The 21,343-nt window shown below is 39.5% G+C and overlaps 2 protein-coding genes across 2 annotated transcripts in view; one reads left to right on the top strand and one right to left on the bottom strand.

The window, feature by feature from the left end:
- The window catches only part of ACE2 (angiotensin I converting enzyme 2), a 54,645-nt gene extending 44,990 nt beyond the window's left edge, over positions 1 to 9,655 (top strand). The window contains exons 16-19 of the mRNA XM_008064619.1: positions 2,603 to 2,703; positions 4,685 to 4,801; positions 6,729 to 6,923; positions 8,678 to 9,655. Coding sequence (XP_008062810.1) covers positions 2,603 to 2,703; positions 4,685 to 4,801; positions 6,729 to 6,923; positions 8,678 to 8,786 — 522 coding nt within the window. The 3' untranslated portion in view covers positions 8,787 to 9,655. The remainder of the gene's footprint in view (positions 1 to 2,602; positions 2,704 to 4,684; positions 4,802 to 6,728; positions 6,924 to 8,677) is intronic.
- Positions 9,656 to 13,925: 4,270 nt separating this feature from the next.
- Positions 13,926 to 21,343, bottom strand: part of BMX (BMX non-receptor tyrosine kinase) — a 59,041-nt gene continuing 51,623 nt past the window's right edge. Inside the window, exons 17-19 of the mRNA XM_008064618.1 lie at positions 20,950 to 21,068; positions 17,708 to 17,865; positions 13,926 to 14,383 (exon numbers count right to left, since the gene is read on the bottom strand). Coding sequence (XP_008062809.1) covers positions 14,309 to 14,383; positions 17,708 to 17,865; positions 20,950 to 21,068 — 352 coding nt within the window. The 3' untranslated portion in view covers positions 13,926 to 14,308. The remainder of the gene's footprint in view (positions 14,384 to 17,707; positions 17,866 to 20,949; positions 21,069 to 21,343) is intronic.

Genomic DNA, 21,343 nt, shown 5'->3' with positions numbered 1-21,343 from the left:
ATTGTTTTTCAGTGCACACTCTTCTCTTAAATAGGACACAGTGTAAAAGAGGAGAGGCCACATGGTTCTCTTCAAAACTATCAGCCTCAGATTCTAACTTTTGGTTTTTTTTTTTTTTTTAAGTAACCTATTCCTTATTAGATAGTCTATCTCTACTTTCTACTTATTTCCTTGAAGGTGTTAGGAATACCAGTGAGAACATCTGTACAAATCCTTAAATATCAAATGCCAGTCCAATTCTTTCCATTTACTCATATTGTCATTATTTTATTGAAGGAAGAGGACATGGTTATATTTTGAGGGGTTGTTTGTTTTCAAAAGCAGTATGGTTAGTTTTGTTTGTTTGTTTGTCTGTTATTGTTGTTGATTCGTTTGTTTTGTTTGGTCAATTATCTATTTCCTAGCTTTACTCAGAGTGTGGCCCATGGACCAGTAACATTTTAATAACCTGGAAGCTTGTTAAAAACGTAGAATTTCAGGCAGCCCTAGACCTGCTTAACTAGAATCTCCATTTTAGCAAGCCTTCAGGTGACTTACATAGTAAAGACTGGGAAGCTCTGATTTCAAAGACTGCTTCTCAAACTTGGCTACACACTGGAGTCACACAGGAAGTTTAAAAAATATTATTCAGCCATAAAGAAGGACAAAATTATGGACTTTGCAGCAACTTGGATGAATTTAGAGTCTATAATTCTCAGTGATCCGTTACAGAAACAAAGAACTGAGTACCACATGTTCTCATTCATAAGCGGACCCTGAACATTTATCATCATACTGTAAGAAAGAGATTGGCAGTAGCCAGACAGCGCCGGGGAAGGGAGGGCACATAACATTAATTGGGGTACCTGATCTCAAACCACATGAAGTGGGGACCAAAGGGAGGCCCAAACTTTACCCATATGATGACCACTTATATACCTAATCCTGAACTGTATCCCACATATTTAAAATAAATAAAAATGAAAAAATATTAATGCCTGGGTTCTAGGTGCATTGACTAGATTCAAAGATTGTGGTTCTACCCCCTTACCCTTCCTGAGAAGTTAAATGTTGTCCAAGACTCAACAAAACTTTTAGTATGATTTTCATAGATAAGTAAGACATCAAAATATAAACAACACCGTAGGAGCTTTTTTTTTTTTTTAAAGAACATTTAAGAAAGAAAAAATTAAAAAGGGAAGTGCATTGCTTCCCAAACACTCTGATAGTTTTAATTCCTAGTTCTTTTTTGGGGGGGATTGGAGTCTCACTCTGTTGCCCAGGCTGGAGTGCAGTGGCACAATCACGGTTCTCCACCTCCTCAACCTCCTGGGCTCAGGTGATCCTCCAGCCTCAGCCTCCTGAGTGGCTGGGACTACTGGTGAACAGCACCATGCCAGGATAATTTTTTGTTTTTTTTTTTGTTGGTAGAGATTAGGTCTCGCTATGTTGCCCAGGCATGAGTTCCTATTTCTTAATAATCATTGAGTGTCTGTGGAATTATTTATCTTTCTGTCATATTTTTGTTAGGTCTTCCTTGACCTAATATGTTTTAATTACTCCTGGAAAGTTAGAATCCTTTTCAATGATCCTTTTCGTGAACATTAATCCTCAAGTTCTCTTTCCATGCAGTGAGGGTTGGTAAATAGTCTTCAGAAGGCTTGATGGGGCAGTTTTCTGAGGCCAATTCACTGAGCAACAGGTTGCTTTGATAGACCAGGCCAAACTTTTAGTGCATCTACACATCAAAATATCTGTCCAGTTTAAGCTATTTCATGGTGAAGTCCAGTTGGATCTAGGACAGAGTTTGAGAACTCAGCCCTTAAAACCTTTTAAAGTACAGACATAGTAGACAGAATATTATTAATAACAATATTACTATTAGAGCATCTCTTCCACCAAACCTGGGTGAAGCCAAACTGAAGCAAATTTAACAATTCTTTTGTGAAATATTTGTTTTTTTTTTTTTTTAAAGGGAAAGGAGAAACACAAAACGTACCATTCATTAATCTCTACTGCCAGCTACTGGAGAAAAGAGTGAATGTGTTCTTTTCTTTAAGCTATGCAAACAAGCACTGGAAAACAAGAACAAACAGATTGTCTTGTTGATTACAAAGTGTTATTTTTTTTCTTTGAACCTCAAGTTTCTTTTTCTTTTACACTTATAATATGCAGTACATATCTGAGAACTTATTATGAAAATAGTAAAAACTCAGTTTGTCTTCAATGTGCAGACATTTTAAGTAAAACCCACAACTTCTGTTTGGCTCTCATTCATAAACCTGTACTCAGGGTTTTTATTTCAGTTTACACCAAACCAAGTAAAAGGACCAGTGAACCTAATGGTTCCTAAAGTGTGGTTGCTTGGTCAGCAGCATTAGCACCCCCTGGGAGTTTGTTAGAGATGCAAATTCTTGGGTCTCCTGCCAGACTTCTGAATCAGACACTCTGGAGGTGGGCCCAGCACTAGCCCTCCAGGTGATAACGTATTCACACTCACGTTGGAGGTGACTGACTTAATGAAGAGCCAGAATCTTAGGAATAGTAAGAATAATTTTTGAGGAGTATTGGGTTTTGTGTCCTATGAGGCTTGCTGAGCAGTGTCTTTCTTCTGAATTTGCAGTACACGTGGAATGATAATGAGATGTACTTCTTCCAGTCAAGTGTTGCATATGCCATGAGAAAGTATTTTTTAGTAGTCAAAAACCAGATGATGCCTTTCGGGTGAGTTGATTTGCTGGGTTCTCAAGTTACTCCAACTAGCATTTCTCTTACTTTTGAGTCTGAAAAGATATTCTGCTTAAACTTTTCTTCAAATGAAACTAAGAAAAATCTGACAACTTTTAAACTTCTTTGGCATCCTGGCATTTGGGTGACTCTACTGAGGGATGATTGCAGTTTATTTGACTTGTAGAGGGAAAGAACGAATGTTCTTATTAAACAGTACTAGCTCTCTCCTCTCAAAATGCTCTTACACCCCTCAGCACTGAAAGAAAAAGGCAGAACTCTCTGCCTTCATTGTGTTATGTGCGCAGATATAAAATAGTACAATGACATGATAATAAGTGTTGCCTGGTGGGGTGCTGTGACCAGCAAAGTCTTAAAACAATGTTTATTAGAAAGATGAAGAGAGGGAAAATGGAAGATTCATGCTGGAAAGGCCTGGCATGGGCATGTCTCTTGAAAGAAAAACTGCTTTTGCTCTCAACTCAAAGCTAGATATATTTTCACAATAATTGATATTCTAAAGAGGGTGGGCATAGGTAACCACTCTGGAGAGACTGACATCTCTCTACCTCTGATGGGAGGAATGGTGATCTTTTCCAGAACATGCATTTTGTCTTTGTAGGAGACTTGCCAGGCTTTTGAATACATAAGTACATGAGCTAAAAGGTGGTAATCATTTCTATGACTTTAGTTAGTTAAGGAGCGACGTTTAGCCTTCTACCTTCAACAGGGAACCTGAAAGATTTTTAGTGGTTATTATGCTAAAACATAAACTGAAAGGTTGGGCTGTCCTATTCTTACATGTGATGAGATTTTCTTTTGATTGGCCAAGGGGGTGAGGAGGCTGGCAGGTCTGCATTCCAACTTGGCCAGCAGTACAAATGTAATAAGAAAAATGTCTGATCACTTCCTAAAACCTGCCTACAAGAAATTTATCTATCTATGCCTATCCTGTACTAGCTACCTTGCCTCAGTAAGTGCTAGAGAGAAAAACAGAACTGAAACAGGGCTGGGGAGTGTGTGTGTGTGTGTGTGTGTGTGTGTGTGTTTGTGTGTGTGTGTGTGTGTGTGTGTTGGGTGTTGGGGGAGGGAGAGTTCAATTTTAACCAAAATGGTCAGAAAAGACCTCACTAATATTTGAGAAAATATATGAAGCAGAAGAGAGAGAGAAAGCCAGCAATGCAGACAGTTGGGGAAAGCGTTTTAGCTGGGGTGGAACAGCAGGTCCAGATTCCAAGGAAGGAATATCCTTCACCTGTTGAAGGAACAGCAAAGAGACAGTGTGTCTGGAGCAGAGTGCCTATGAGAAGACAAGAAGAAAAAGTAGAAATGGTTAAGGCAATGTTGGGGCATAGGGGCATGAGGGAAAGAGGAAAGTTTATGTGGACCTTGAAGGCCATTCTAAGGACTTCGGCTTTTATTCTGGGTGAGATGGGTAGTCACATGAGGGCTATGAGACACATGATCTGCCTTATTTTTTACTAGGACAACTCAGGTGGCTACCAGAGCACAGTATTGTCATATCATATAGTAAACCCCAATTCATTACCTTCACCTGTGGATGTAACATGACATTTTCTGCTGGATAGGGCCAGGTTGGGGATGTAAGTCTCCATCTGTGGTACTGAACCATTTCTGTTCACCAGATTGTTGCAATCCTGGGTGACCAATGACTTCTTGCTGATTATTCTGGCGCTTTCGGTTTGACATTTTTCTATCCTTGAAAAAGATGAGGGTTTCCTATGGAGGCAAAGCAAATAGTGCCAAGACTTAATATCACAACTTTTATGTAGTTGGTTTCATGTGCTTTGGGCAGTGTTAATTTTTTTGACAATTACACCCTCCTGTTGTTTGCCCTATCCCATGTCTCTCTACCCTGTGGTCCTCCTCCAATTTCCTTTTCACCAGCAAAGGATGTCTTCATTCTTTTTATGGTGTCCTCTGTGCCTTAAGAAAAGATGTTTCTTTTGTTCCATAGGGTGGAGAATGTGTGGATAAGTGACCTCAAACCAAGGGTCTCCTTCAACTTCTTTGTCACTTCACCTAAAAACCTGAATGACATCATTCCTAGAACTGAAGTTGAAGAAGCCATCAGGTAATATTTTACTTTCAAATAAACCATATAAGGGTGAGAGGATTAAAAATGCAACAACAACAACAATAGCAAATACTTAGTGCTTTCTTCTTGTATCTCAGGCATTGTTCTGAGTCATGTACATGTTTTGCCTCATCCTCCATACTTGGGTTGTAATTCCAGAAGGATCGCATAGCAAGGGAATTATCTTGATTTGGGCCCCCAGATGCAGGCCCTTAAACAAGGATTTGAGTGTGAGTAGTTTATTTGGGAGATAATCCCAAGAAGAACTGATAGGGAAATATGGATACGAGACAGAGAAGGGAAGTAAGACAATAGATTACACGTTATCAAGGAAGTTACCACTATGGGTAACTAGAACTCAGTTTTGCTGGGAAACTTGGGAAGACCATGTAGAACGTCCACCTGAATTGTCCCATCAGAGGGATGAGGCTCCCATCAGTCATTGGCTGGGAACTGCTTCCAGGTGGCATTAATTCCCCAGCACTTCTGACTTGTAGACTGGGCAGATCTTGTGGTCCAAGAATTCTTCAGGCAAAGGGAAGCAGGTGCTGGCTGAAGGAAGTCTGGTTAGCACTCATGGAAAATAGTAGGTGCAGAAGAGACATGGACAGGTATTGCTGTCATTTGCTCTAGGGACTTTGATGTAGGATTTATTTAATCACCCAAAGCCTGAAACAAGGTAGGCAAGCACAGAATTCCTTAGACATTAGTTAGCCTTTATGCTGGGAGAGGGACTTGCTATGGGCAGTGAAAGTTTAGAAGAAATAGTTTGTCCAATTTGCCTCAAGTGTTTCCCACAACAAATAGCAGGAGTGAAGAATGGATCAACCTTGTAGATGGTTCTCTTTGTCATTTAAAAAAAGGCTTAATATACCCACTGCTACTGGGAAGGATGCTCTCTAGGTGGCCCTCTTGAGCTGTGTCAGCAAGTTCTATTCATCTTTGGAAGCAGATCTAAGACCTGCTGGGCAAAGTATGCCAAGAAAATCTGGCTTGATTGGAGTGTATGAGTCCAGAGACTCACTGACAGCCTCCAAAAGACTTGGGGAAAGTTCCAGCTGAGATCTTCATGAAAGAGCCAAGTCTTCGTGGATACCCAGCTGTAAGCTGCAGAAGACCTTAAACTTTCTGCTTTTAGAATGACTCTTTAGATCTCAGGCTAAGGTTGCCATGGGTTACATGGCTAACTCTGCTTTGACCTCTCCCCCTCTGTGGTGGACCATGACCTCTTGACCTGGGCTGTAGTAGGAGGATGAGGTGCCAGACACTTTGGTCTTCGGTCCAAAATATTCTTCACTCCATTTCACTTTGGGTTTGTGTGTGTGTGTGTGTGTTTTATCTTCATCCTTTGGCCTCCATAAAATTTAACTATTTCCCAATTTCCCATCTCAGTGCTGAAGAAATTGGCAAAGGTCCTTTTCCTGTGTTTTTTCCCAGTGCTGCCTCCAAATGCCAACATCTTTTATTTGGAAAATACTACTACAAAGACATAGGTATAGGGCCTGATGTGTTTATAGAGGAAGTATATTTAACTATCTTTTTCCATTATTTGCCATAAAGTCATTGTAGATGTACTCTGACAGAGAAATTCTTGCCAAATGTGTTAACTTTGCCTTTAAAACACAGAAATCACAAATAAACAAAAGCCAACCATTTGTACATTTCTACACTTGCAATTCAATTTTCCATTGAAGCTGTTGACAAAGCTAATCTGGGTTACAGGATATGAAAGGTACATAATTGTTAATAACCCATATCTTTCATTTGACATGATTATTTACTTTGCTTTCATTATAATTTTGAGCATACATTCTTATAAGCTTTATCAAATTATTTTGGGAATAGTGACATAAGGAAAAAATAACTACACACGATTTTATTTTGTCTACGTGTCCCCTTTGCTGTGTTTTACTTTTGTGAATAGGATGTCCCGGGGCCGTATCAATAATGCTTTCCACTTGGATGACAACACCCTGGAATTTCTGGGGATTCAGCCAACACTTGCGCCTCCTTCCCAGCCACCCATCACCATATGGTTGATTGTTTTTGGAGTTGTGATGGGAGTGGTGGTGGTTGGCATTTTCGTCTTGATCTTCACTGGGATAAGAGATCGAAAGAAGTAAGTGACCTTTCCTAGATTTATCTATCCTAAAACTGGAACACTTGCAGTTAGTGGTTAGTTGTACAGGCCAATGACTTAGTTGAACAATTTTTCACCTAAATATTCTGATGCATCCCTTAGAAATTTACCAGATGTCACCAGCACTTCTAGAGAGCCCACACAGTAGATATCCGACCTGGGGTTTCTTAGCATGCCCTAGTAAACTCCATCCCAGTCACAGTGTCCTCTCCCTCCTGCAAAGAGACACTGCAAACTCAGCAGGGGTGGGTAGGCTCAGGGGAGTGTTTTCACTGCTGAATTCTCCTTAGTCTGAAAGCGACCCCGGAGACTGGATTGGTGATGAATTTGAACTGTGAAATTGTTCAAGAATGAGCTCTGAGATTTGCTTCAAACTGCTATTCTTTAATCACCTTTATTTATCCTCAGGTAGATCAGACTCCATATCATCTCCTTAGTTCATGGTCAGGCATCCTCTGATTTTTTCTTAAGTTGAAGATCAAAGTTCATTGAAAATTTAAATCACTTAGAGACCTGATTTCTAGCCTTGCTTTGCCACTAGATGTTTTTCTTCCAACCTTGGGAAATAATTGACTTTTGTTGGGCTTATAAAATGAAGGTTAATAATATTTTATAGCACCTAACAAAATCTATGCACATCTCAGGTTGTTTAAGCATATTCTTGGTTGAATCTATATGTGCTCATGTATTTTGCTCAATTTTCTTCACTGTAGAGATTTTTAATTTCCAAAGTAGCTTCATTTAAAAAATTAGGCATTGAATAGGCATCCACATTCATGTAAATAAAATATTAAAAGAATACATGAAGAATCCCTCTTTCACCTTTTGCCTCCATGTTCCCTACCCAAAGTCAACCAAAATTATCAGTTTCTTAGAGATATGTAAGTATATATCCTTTTTAAGTATATAAATGTTAACAAACAATATACAATGTTCTGCACAGTCTTTTATTTTCTACTTGTGTTTTAGAGATTGTTCCATATTAGTTGCACAAACAACGTCCCTTTTTGTTCTGGCAAATAATATCCCATTTTATGGGTGGATTGTAATTTTGTTAACTAGACCTCTTTTTTTTTTGAGTCGATGTCTCACTCTGTTGCCCAGGCTGGAGTGCATTGGCATGCTCAAAGTCACTGCAGCCTCAAACTGCTGGGCTCAGGTGATCCTTCCACCTCAGCCTTCCAAGTAGAATTGGAAGTAGCTGGAACTACAGATGTGTGCTACCACATCCAGCTGATTTTTAAAAAATTTATTGTAGAGATAAGGTCTCACCAAGTTGCCCAGGCTGGTTTCAAACCCCTGGGTTCAAGCAATTCTCTCACCTCTGTCTCCCGAAGTGCTGGGATTACAGGCATGGGATTACTGGCCATACCCAGTCAGTCCTCTACTGATGGACTTTTATGTTGTTTCTAAATGTTTGTGTTTATAAAAATGTTGCATTGTAGTATAGATAATTTTCTGTGTATGCCAATATATCTGTAAGATAAATCCTAGCAGTAGTAAAACTGGGTCAAAGTATATGTGAATTACTAACTTTGGCAATATTGCCAAATTTCTCTCAATAGAGGCCGTACCAGTTTATACTCATATTAACTATTTATGAAACTTCCTGTTTCCCCAACTCCAGCTTCCTTAACACAAGGTGCTACCAAACTTTTTGATCTTCATCAATCTGCTTGGTAGAAAGTGTCTCCATATCACTATATTAAGGTGACTTTGCTTTAATTTAACAGGAAAAATCAAGCAAGAAGTGAAGAGAATCCTTATGCCTCTGTGGACAGTGGTAAAGGAGAAAATAATCCAGGATTCCAAAGCAGTGATGATGGTCAGACTTCTTTTTAGAAAAATCTATCTTTTTTCCTCCTGAGGTGATTTTATTATATATAAATGTTAATTTCATGGTACATAAAATATGAGATTATAAAGATGTCATTAAATATCAAAACTGTGACTCTGTTAATGAAAAATTGTCCAAAACCCACATGGCTAAGGAGAGAACCTCTTCGTTGATATTGCTTTCAGTATTTATTTCTGTCTCAGGATTTGACTTCTCTTCTGTTTCCTAATAGGGATGATTATACTAAAGAATAATAGGGAAAGTGCATCTTTGGCCTCACAGGCTGTTCAGGGATAATGGAAATGGAAATGCTTGTTGAGTTACAGGAGTTGGGGGAAAAAAAGATATATCATAGATGCAAGTGTTGGTCCTTGTATGAAATCTGGATGGATCATTTGTAAGGACAGTGCCTGGGAAGTGGTGGAGTTGCCAGAATTGAAAATGGTACACTCCACTTACTTGCATTTAATCCAAACATAAAGGAGGATATGCTTCTTTCACATTAACTTAATCCAAGCACTATAGTGATTTTCCCACTTTGATGTTTGGAATGGACCATGCTTTCTTCAGTGTGACAGGTCTAAAGAAGAGAGAATTCGGGGAACAGGTAGAGGACATTGCCTTTTCATGTTCAAGCTGCTTGATCAACATCTCCCTGATGATACCATACAAACACCGGGGACCTCCATGAATCCCCAGAGCTTACCCTTTAGAAACTCACTTCCATTATTCTCTAACTGTGGAGTGAGTGGAAATTCTAATGGAGTGTTCATCCTCTGAAGTGGGTACCCAATCTCTTAAATCTTTTCTATTCACCCACAGTATCTAAGTAGTGCCGAGCAAAAGCAGACAAAAATACAAGATTTATAGACTCCTGTAGTTTTATGCAATCTTATATGCTGACACTTCTGTCCATTCTGTCTGCTTTTCATTTCTATGGACAAAATTGTCATCTGAGTGTCTTGGACACGCAACATCCCAAATGTCTTGGGATATGTTGCAAATTCTCAAATTGCTTTATTGTACAAAGCAATTGTAAACTTAGTACAAAAATACTTTTGTTCAGATTGTATATACCATCGGGTCAGGAACCAAATGTGATACTACTTTTATATTTCTGAGTCCCTAGCCCAGTGTGAGCACAACATCTACTACATTCCTGAAGATTGATTAAAACTACATTAAATAACAACATATCCAAACTTTCCTCATTAACTCATCCTGTGTGGTGACCAGCATAATGTTAGAGTGACTTTGTACTTAACCATTGTATATAGTAATAGCTAAATCAGGCTGGGTAATTTGAGGCTCTTCAATGTCCTTTAATTATCTGATACTTGGGTAGCAAAGATAGAATTCTTTGTTATTTCATGAGATCTATGTCTCTCCAGTCAAGCTTTCTTATCACCATCTGCATCACCATCCTGCCATTCATTGAACCCACAGCTTGGGACAACATACAATAGCATTTCCTCCTCGGCTGTATAACCATTTCATTGACATCTTTTTCTTTTATTCTTTTATATTGCATATGTTCCATCTTCTCCAATACATCATGAAAATCTTCTGCCAAGCTGCTACTATTGAAATGTCCCTCGTAACAAAAGTATGGATTTCGCAGCAACTTGGGTAAATTTGGAGTCTATCATACTCAGTGATCTATCACAGAAACACAGATCTGAGTACCACATATTCTCATTCATAAGCAGACCCTGAACATCTATCATAATACTACAAAATAGAGATTTGCAGTAGGGGGACACTGCCAGGAGAGGGGGCATGCACATAATGTCAATAAGGGTGCCTGATCCTAATTCAGGTGACGTGAGGTCCAATGGGAGGTCCAAAACTTCAGCTGTATCTAAACCACTTATGTATGTAATTCTCACTTGTACCCCACAACTTTAAAATAAAATAAAATTAAATTTAAAAAAATGTTGTAGTGAATAATGTTTTGCTTTGTAATAGGCTCTGTTAACTCCCTTACTCTATTGCAAGCTTAACCAACTCAGTTTGGTGTTACCGATAACACTGTGAACTACCTTTTGGTAGCCACACCAAGAAATGAGGATCATAAATGTTAGTATTGACAATATGCAGCTGTAAGTTAAGTTTATACAATGCTCTGTCAGTCACATAGTCAACATATAGGTACCAGGAATCCTAAACTTATAAAAATGGACTGTGAAACCTGAGGGGTGAGTAGACCGGTTCCAGAAATACCAGAAGCTAGATTCTGTCTCCCTGAATTCTGATTTTAGAAATAAACTTCTTTCTGCCAATAAATAAATAAATAACACTTGTAGTTGCCACATTCTATTTGTGACGTTCCTGGTCCTTGTCTTGGTTCAAGAATTATCTCTACAGGAGGAACAAATTTCATCACCTAAAACCTTCAAGAGCCTTCTGAGCCATGGCACAGACCCATGTACATGTAGCATAGTGTCACACAGAAAGTATAAAAATATGTTTCTCTCCATAACTTAAATTTGGGGTTTTCTTCAGCATAGTCTTCACTCTGTCTACCGGGTAAAACTTGTCGTGGTCCTTCTACCATGCAGCAGCCTCTCAAAAATGGAGACTTTACAAAGAAGGTCCTGTACCTGGGCCTAAGATGGGAGTTGGCAAACTATGGCCAATGGGTTAAATCCTTCCTGCCACTCATTTTTGTATGGTTTGTGGATGAAGAGTGATTTTTACATTTTTAAGTGGTTGAAGAAAATAAAAAGTAGAATATTTAATGATACGAAATTCAAATTTCAGCATTCATGAATAAAGTTTTATTGGAACCCAGTCACACCCATTCATTTTCTTATTGTCTAGGGCTGTTTTCATGCTACAAGGCAGAGTTGAGTAGTTGAGGTAGAGACCGTAAGGCTCACTAGGCCATTTTCAAATGTTGCTGACCCTTGGGCTATAAGGAAGCTAGGATGAAATGAAATTACAAATGTGAAAGGGCCATAGTGGAGCTCACAGACCCGAGAAATGTTTGTCTGTGGAATCTGAAGCCATTCACTGAATGTTTCCTTCCTGGGAATTTATTTCTTATGGGGTGGTGTCTGGCATTGACAGAAGTAGTCAGGCCAGAATGGGCAGGCGCTACCTACCCCTACCCTGGTAGCTCTAGATGAATTATTCTCCTTCATTTGAAATTCTTCCCATTCCCCATTGAGGTAAACATGGGGTCTTAGGTCCAATCTCTCTTTCCCATATTCCACTCCCAAGTTAGAATAAAAACAGAGAAGCTCGACTTCCTAATTTTACTATGTTGGAATTTTTCTTTTAATTAACTCAAGTAGATATGACGAGAATTTTGTCAGACCCTCTGGACTTTGTGTTTGGCTTTTGGCAGATCAGAAAAAGCTCGGCAAGACTGGGGTGTATCTGTTGCATTTTACCTGGTAAATACTCTATCTGAACTTGCTCTCTGACCTGCTCTTTGGGAAAGTTTCTTACCATGTGGTCTACCTTTTTCTTAACTCCCAAGAGAGTGTAGGCAGACTTTTGGTTTAAAATAACAACAATAAAAGCTGGATATCACTACTAAACACAGTTAAACAGCATTGAAAAAACATCATGTGTGTTTTAAACAGTATGAATAGTGTTCCTTTACTTGATTCCTCGTAGCATCACTGGACTTATTTTCTGATAAACCTCTAGTAGTACCTTAAATTCTTGCTTGTCTTGATTTTTGAAGCTAGGCTTCTAAGCAAGGCTTTGGCTTCTTTTCATAGTTAACAATTCTGTATTGTTTGAATTTTGGCAACAAGTATGTACTACTTTTGTTATAAAGAGAATGATTTTTATAAGATAAATATACAAAAATAAGGAGAAGAAAGGAAAACAATCTTCAAGAGGCAGACCAGAAATCCCAGCCTGTGCCTGAGATCATTCTCTGAGGGAGTGAACCATCTGTGGTGCAGGAAAGGCTGGTGCCCCCCTGACTGTGGGCTCATTGAAAAGGAGTTGTGACACTTGTTTCTTCTTTTCCCCTGGGTAGGAAAGAACCTGGCACACAGTCAATATCACATAAATAAATAAATGTACAAATGCCCTGGTGACTATTTTAAGTAACATTTTATTATATATTGAGATTTGTGTATTTCTGTAAAAATAGAAGACTATTAACAAGTGTCATTTCTTTGCTGAGATGAAGAAATCAATGAAATGTCAAGAGGCAATATTTGAACTAATTGGTGGCTGAGGAAGGGAATGGGATAAGAGAGGGTATGAATGTCTCTGAAGGGAGATTATTGACTCTTATCTGGAAAATAGCAGCAAAGCTTAATTGTCTTTTCATTGAAATAGTGCCCTCCACATAACCTCTGTCTCCTTCTTTGACATTATAGAAAAGACAATGGAATACTTGGAAAGATATTAAAACCTGTAAGTTCAGCAGCAGGTCATGAAGGAGGGCATTTCCAGGAAAAAATTTTTAAAGTTAAAATGCCTTTTAGTAATAGCCATGAGAAGTTAAAATAGTCTTTCTGTATCTTGGTGTTAAGATAGAAGACGGAAGTAGAAACGTTAGAAAGCAACAATGTAACCAGTTCTAGAAATAAGATCACAGTTAGCCTGAGATGAGATTGATAACGATTAAGAAAAAAGGCATCAAATTATACCTTAGCCACCTTCTTTTTTTTTTGGTAGTGACTATGTTGCCAAGGATGGTCTCAAACTCCTGGACTCAAGCAATCCTACTGTCTGGGCCTCCCAAAGTGCTCGGATTACAGGCGTGAGCCACTGCACCCAGTCTCTTAGTCACCTTGAAAATTTTCTCTACGTGAAATATATTCATTATATATTATTTAGTAATATTATTTAACTTTAGTTTTAATAAACAATGACATAAAGAGTTATTGCTCTAATCTGGATATCAGATGATAATTGTGTCATTTGTATTGAATTATGGACCACCTAACGATGCACCACCATGTGATGAGGCCCCCTAAAGCAGTTTAGAATGATGACAGCAGCAACATCTGGGAGTTGTTAAAAATACAATTTCACAGGCTGTACTCAGACGTGCTTTGCCAGAATCCCTGGGGTAGTTCCTAGGAAACTGTGTTTTAATAAACTCTCCATTTGGTTCTCATGCCTGCTAAAGTTTGAGAACATTGAAATATGAAGGCAAACGTCCACACTTCTGTACTTGGCAGAATATTTAATTATCATGATCGTGACAATATAAGGAAACGAGTGACTATCTAACAAATAATTTTTCAATTCTGTTAAATCTTTACACATGATACACACACTCTGTATATTGCAATCTGAAAATGTGCTTCTCCTATAGACTGGAAAGTGTTATATTAAGAGCAACATAAACAAAATTACTAATTTGACCTAAATTTTAAGGACATTTTTTGTTTCCTATCTTGTTCATTTCTAGGTAATAAAACAAACAGTACAGAGAACACTATTAAGAACTACCTAAATTCCATTGTGCCTTGCTACTTTCCTTAAAATGAATGAAATTGTTGGCCAACATCTATGTTCCTTCTCATTAGCACTCCTAATTTCTTCTTCAAGGCTTGTCTTTTTCCCGAAGTGGTTCAATGGATGATAGGAGTTGCTGAAATGTAGGACGCTTTTCTGGAAGCTAAACAAAAGAAAAATCCAATGTTTTAGATGATGAAAGCTATAATTACTGATAAAATATATAAAGTATTTCTACTTCAGTTTTAAAGCCAGTAACTTGTGGAATGTGGAAACACTACAGACATTTCTACTAAGGTCAGAACAAGGCAAGGACGCCTGCTGTAGCCACCTCTCTAAACATGTTGAAGGCATTCCCGATGCAACCAGAAAGTGTAAACAACAAGAGCCTCAGACATTGGGAAAAAAAGTTGTATTTATTTGCATAGAATATGATTGTATACCTGGAAAATCCAAGAGCATCAGTGATAAAACCAGCCCAAACAATAAAGAACTTCACCAGGCCAGGCACGGTGGCTCAAGCCTGTAATACCAGCACTTTGGGAGGCCAATGTGAGAGGATTGCCTGAGCTCAGGGGTTTGAGACCAGCCTGGGCAACTTGGCAAGACCTTGTCTCTACAATAAGTAAAAAAAAAAAAAAATTAGCTGGGCGAGGTAGCGCGCGCCTGTAGTTCCAGCTACTTGGAAGGCTGAGGCGAAGAATCGCCTGAACCCAGCAGGTCAAGGCTACAGTGACTGTGAGCGTGCCACTGCACTCCAGCCTGGGCAACAGAGTGAGACACCAACTCAAACAAACAAAAACAACAACAAAAAAATTCACCAGGAGAACAGGATATAATATTAACATATCAAATCAATAGTCTTCACATATACCTACAGGAACCGGTTAGAAGATATTAAGGAAGAGAAAGCCCCACTTATAACAGCAACACCACCAAAATAAAGTACTTTCAAAGTGTACTCCTCAAAATAAGGAAAACTTTAAAACACTGTTGAAAAACACAAATGTAGACTTGAACATATAAAAAAAAAATTTCTCGTTCTAGACTAGGACATGTCAGTATCATAAAGATGTCAAATTTTCCAAGTTAAAATATAAACTAAATACTATTTCCTCAAAAATATGAACAAGTCTGTTTCAAGTTAAACAAATTAATTCTTTAGTTCAAGACACTGGGACACTCCTAAAGGGGGGAGGGGGAGTATAAGGGTTGAAAGACTCCCCACTGGGTCCCATGTCCACCACCTGGGTGATAGTCTTTTTTTTTTTTTTTTTTTTTGAGTTGGAGTCTCGCTCTGTCGCCCAGACTGGAGTGCAGTGGCCGTTCCTGGCCACCGCAGCCTCGCCTGCTGAGCTCCGGCGATCCTTCCGCCTCAGCCTTCCGAGTAGCCGGAATTACAGGCATGCACTACCACGCCCGGCTGATTTTTTTTTTTGATTTATTGTAGAGATGAGGTCTCGCCAAGTTGCCCAGGCGGGTCTCGAACCCACGGGCTCAGGCAATCCACTCACCTCAGCCTCCCAAAGGCGCGGGATTACAGGCTGAGCCACCGAGCCCGGCCAAGGGTGACAGTCTTAATAGAAGCACCAAACCTCACTAGCACGCAATATTTCCCAAACCTGCACATGTACCCCTTGAATGAAAAAATTGAATTTTAAAAATTATTTAGTTCATGGATTTTAAAAATATGCAAAATGGCTAGAAAATTATAAATAAAAGCGAGCAAGGAGGGGTGCCAGCCTACCTAGTATTCAAACATATCACAAAGTTTTTTAGACTCAGAAGATGAAGTCCCAAAATAAATCCAAATACACATGGAAATTTAGTATAATATTTGGGTAGTACTTCACTACCATTAAGATTGTATTTCATTTCTAGAGATAAAATGGTTTTTTAAATAAATAGTGCTGTCAACACCTGGATAGTCATGTCAATATATATTATCATTATATATTATATATATTAAATGATAGGCATTATCATTACATATGATACATATTATCATTATATATACATATATACATTATATACATATGACGATAATAACAAACACTGCACTAACTATATACTAGGCACTGTTTTGAAGACTTTATACTATTAACTCATTCAATCTACATATAATCCTTTGAGGTAAGTATTATTTTGCAGTGAAGCACAGAGATATTAGGAGGCTGTACAAGGTCATACAGCCAGGAAGTGATCAAGGCAGGATTCAACCCAGATATTCTGGCTCCACAACCCACATGCTTAGCCACTGTATCAATATGCCTTTTACTAGTGAGTGAGTGAATGAATGAGTGAATGAATGAATCAAGCATTGGGCCCTTTTGTCAGCGAAGAAGTACTATGTAATTGTTATGAGCTATGGGCTCTTGGATTAATGTTCCTAAAAACCTTCTTTTATCATGTCACTGCCTAAAAGTCTTCATGGCTTCTCTCTCCCCCGCTCCCCCATTGCCTAAACAAAACAAAACTTGTGCTCCTCTCCTTGTTCAGCTTGCAGGCTCTGGACAAGACCTACTCTTCCAAGCTTGTTTCCAGTTCTTTGAACAACAGCTTCAGCCTAGCATGCCACGCTCGTTCCTGTCTCTGCACCTTTGCTTGTGCTGTTCATACCTGACACCCTTTGACAGTGTCTCCACTCACAGACCCATGACATTTTGCAGAGATTTCCTGATTCGGCTCAGATACAAATGCATTCAAGAAGTTGGTTTCTCTCTCCTCTGAGGTTTTCTTGTACTTGTCTTTCTAATTTGGGTGCATAATTATAAACTGCTTGGTGTTTTCAGTCTCACTGTGTGTGTGCATGTGTGTGCCTATGTGGAAAGACTGAGTTCAGTGAGGGCAGAGATAGAGCCTCACTTCCTTAACATCCCTCCTTAGTTCTAGGAACATATAGATGATTTCCAAATCAATCTCCTGCAACTTCAGCTCCATATCTTCCCCATAAGACATCCTTATCTTCTACTTACATGGGATGCTTGTATTTAATGTTTGGGAGGTAGAGGGAGAGAGAACAGAATAGTGTCCATTCTGTGTTCTCTGCATGTGGTTAGATGTTCTCTGCTACATATTTTCTACTTGAGGGGCTCTATAGTGTTGTGGTTAAGTACAGGGACCCTAGCACTAGCCAGCCTGCTTGCCATTAGCTGTGTGATCTGGGTAAGTCACTTAACCACTCTGGGCCTCTTTTATCTCTCCTGTTAGTTTTAGCAGGAATAACACCTACCCGAATGTGTTTTCTGATGACTAAATGAGCTAATATTTATAACGTCCTTAGACGAGTGCTGGACAGAATTCGTTCAGTACATTGTTGGCATCTGCATTGCTTGTTTCAGGTTGCAAACATTTGAGGACAGGGACCCAGGATCATTTTCACCTGCTCTATGGTGCTCTCCCTCAAAACAGCTTTGTCCCACTAGTGATGCAGCAACCACCCTGGACGTGCCTAGGACCCTTCCAACTCATCCAGAGAAGCACTTGCCTCGTGCCAGCAGCTGTACATGATCTGGTAGATGGTGTCCGATGCCAGTTGGGGCCGGTAGAGCCTGTGGCCCTGGGAGACCTTCACAACCACCTGGGAGTTGCCATACAAGTCATAGGGCTGCTTCCCCAGGCTGAACACTTCCCACATCAGGATCCCTGCACCGCACGGAAAGGCAGCCCAGGCAAAAAAAGGAAGAGAGCCGTCGTCAGAGGGTACAGGGTTTGTGGAATGAGCTTCACATACCAGGTCAGGAAGACTATAGGGTTAGAGCGAGGGACCCTGGGAAATGAGTCCCAGTGAAAAGAGCAGGGTGTGGAGGGCAGGCCTGTGCTATCACTTCTGGAACCCAGGGTTTCCTCCCCATGTTCCCTGAGACCAGTATGCCTGTTTGCTGGTAAATAAGTGCATGTCAGGGTAGCCACAGAGAGAGCTACTAGGGCTAAGATTCTTGAGCTGCTCTAGGGAGGTGGCTGGGGCCTCATTCAGTCTCACAATGACTACTCCCCGTGTAGTGAGCACTGTCCCCAACCCTTATGAGTGATAATTGATTGAAGTCCTCACTCTTTCTGTCTTTCTGCCTTGGCAGCTGCATGCAACAATTTCATTGTATGATCAAATTACCTTTCAGAGGAAATCTAAAAATAAAATCATAGGCGGCAGACATTCTTCCTTCTTCTTCTTTTTTTTTTTTTAGAGTTGGAGTCTCACTCTGTCGCCCAGGCTGGAGTACAGTGGCATGCTAACAGCCACCCCAGCATCGACCTGCTGGGCTCCGACAATCCTTCTGCCTCAGCCTTCCAAGAAGCTGGAACTACAGGTGCGCACTACCATGCCTGGCTAATTTTTGATTTATTGTAGAGATGAGGACTTGCCAAGTTGCCTGGGCTGGTCTCAAACCCGTGGGCTCAGGCAATCCACTCTCCTCGGCCTCCCAAAGTGACATTCTTCCTTCTATCACTACAGTGGTTAATAATCTTACATGGGTCTGGAGCCCCTTTGGGAAACTATTGAAAGCCACTGGCTCTTCAGGAAAGTGAATGCATAGCATTTCTATGTTCAGTTTGAAGATGTTTACAGTCTCCCAGAGCTCATCCAGAGAATTACGGACCTCAGGTTAAGAAACCTCGGTTCTGGTTCTGGTGGTCAGGAGGGCGGCATTTGGGGTCTGTCAGACATGGCCTTTGAGACCGAGTTCTGCCACTTGGAGACTGGGTAAGTTTTTTAACCCCTCTCAGCCTCAGGCTCCCTGACTATAAAATGAGGTATTTGCACTTCATGGACTTGCTGTGAGGATCAAATCGGATAAAACACATAGAGCACTTAAAAGAGCACTGGGACATTTCAAGTGGCCATTGTGCTGTACTGGCCAAGGCCAGAAAATTTCATAAAGCAGCCAGGTTTAAATCCTTGGAAAAATAGAGAAATATGTAAGAAGGAAGAAAATTGTTCTATAACCATGGCTGGGGTATTAACTTCAAACCTTCTTTGACTTTAAGGCTACAGATTTTATGTAAAATATTTATCATAAAGCAATCCTACAAGATTTTGTGGCTACTTTTTATTTTTATTTTTTTTAAACACACATGTCAAAACAACTATCCAAAAGAATGCTGTGCCCTCACAGTTTTCTCTTTGGAAGGCTACACACATATCAAAATACGTATCTGTGGGACTTTTCTTTGGTAATTGCCTTCAGAGGCCCTGATTCATCTTGGATATCTTCACTGGGGACATTGTTTTAGAATGAATTTAGTGTTTATAAACAGCCAGAAAATATCTGGAACCAATTTCTATTGCATAAGCTGAATACTCAAGCTGGATAATGCTAATTTTTTTGGTCAAAAACAAACTGTAACTATTGAATAAAGAAACTGATTTTTATATCACTCATAAGGCATATTAATTGATGCACGGATATTGAAACTAATTTTGAGAACAAGGTACAAAAGTTAATCAGCAAAAATGACATCAAGAATTCACCAAAATGCCAGCTTTGTGATTTTTCCTCTTTCTGTGTATATTTTTTCTTTCTTTCCTTTTTTTTTTTCTTTTTTTTACAATGAACAACGCCACTTTTACAAAAGGAATAGTTATTTTTTAGAGTTGTGTCACATAGAGACATAAATGACTAAGGTTTTCACCTCATCTCCTTTTTTCAAAGGAAGTCTTGCAGGTGACAAGGAGTAAATCAAATTACACTTATGGACAAAGGCATGAAATAGCTCTTAAGTGTACTTGGATTGTTTATCCTGGACCCATCTAGCAGTGATTGAAAATAATCCTGATATTCTCACAACATGGAAAAATATCAGAAAATGTACAGTCACAATATAAGAATTATTTTCCTTTTCTCATTACCTTTACTAAATTTTAATACAGTTCTTTTTAATAAAATAGGAGACAGCAAATGTTTTCTTTAAGGAGTCACATAGTAAGCATATTAGGTTTTTTGGGTCATACAGTATCTGTGGCAACTACTCTACTCTGCTTTTATACTACAAAATCAGCCATAGATGATGCAGAAATGAATAGGCATGGCTGTGTTCCAATAAAACTCTATTCACAGAAACAGACCGCCTGACTTGGTCCTGGGCTGCAGTTGCCTACCCCTGATCAAAAATATAGATTTTAACGAGAGGAGAGTACTTGAAACTAGGTATGCACCAAAGAAAATACCAAGTCATGTCTGGTGTTTACAGTAGGGATGCCCAAAGATTTGATCAATTCAGCAGGGAATGGTTATTATCATGGTTACTTTCATGTAGAAAATCGATGAGTTCATTTTATGCCCTTCAACTTTTTGGACTTCACAAAAACTCAATTTTAGTTTTCAACGACCCCTATTTCAAGACTGTTTGACATCTTCATTGGAAAAGCTTTTATTTCTTTTGATTTTTTTTTTTTTGAGACAGGGTCTCACTATGTTGTCCAGGTGGCACTTAAACTCCTGGGTTCATGAGATCCTCCCAAATCAGCCTTCGGAGATGATCTATCCCCTTTGATTTTATGAGAAAGCACTAGCAGGAAAAAAAAAAAAAAAGCAATGTGTGGAAGACATCCTAACATCCAAACCAAACAAGTAAATCATTTTCTTCAACCTCTTGCTTGTCTCAGGTCATATGTGTAATTTTGTAAATGCTCAAGGGCCCTTTTAAAATGGATGTTGCTGCTCTTGTGGTTTCCTGTTGTGGAAGCTGGCTTACAAAACAGGGCTGGGTCCTGTGTGGCCACATCCTTACCAAATGCCCATACGTCTGACTTGCTGCTGTATTTGAAGTAGTGAAACACCTCTGGAGCTGACCACTTGACTGGAAATTTTGTTCCTACTGAACTGACATATTGGTCATCAAGAACATACCTGCGGGAGAAAACACATCATCACAAACCATAAGCCGTGGTGACTGATTGCCTCCATTTTCTGAAACTTTTGCTTCCTTACAATGTGTGGGCTTAGTTAGAGGCTACGCACGTGGAAGCATTTAAAACAGCAGTATCTGACTTTGAAAATAGCAAAGCCTGGCTGGGCTCGGTGGCTCAGCCTGTAATCCCAGCACTTTGGGAGGCTGAGGTGAATGGATTGCCTGAACCCGCGGGTTCAAGACCAGCCCGGGCAACTTGGTGAGACCTCATCTC

The sequence above is a fragment of the Carlito syrichta genome, unplaced genomic scaffold (assembly GCF_000164805.1).
Source record: "Carlito syrichta isolate Samal-C Ts95f unplaced genomic scaffold, Tarsius_syrichta-2.0.1 Scaffold307764, whole genome shotgun sequence".
Taxonomy (NCBI): Eukaryota; Metazoa; Chordata; class Mammalia; order Primates; family Tarsiidae; genus Carlito; species Carlito syrichta.
Note: the sequence above shows the minus strand (reverse complement) of the source record. Positions and strands in the feature narration are given on the sequence as shown.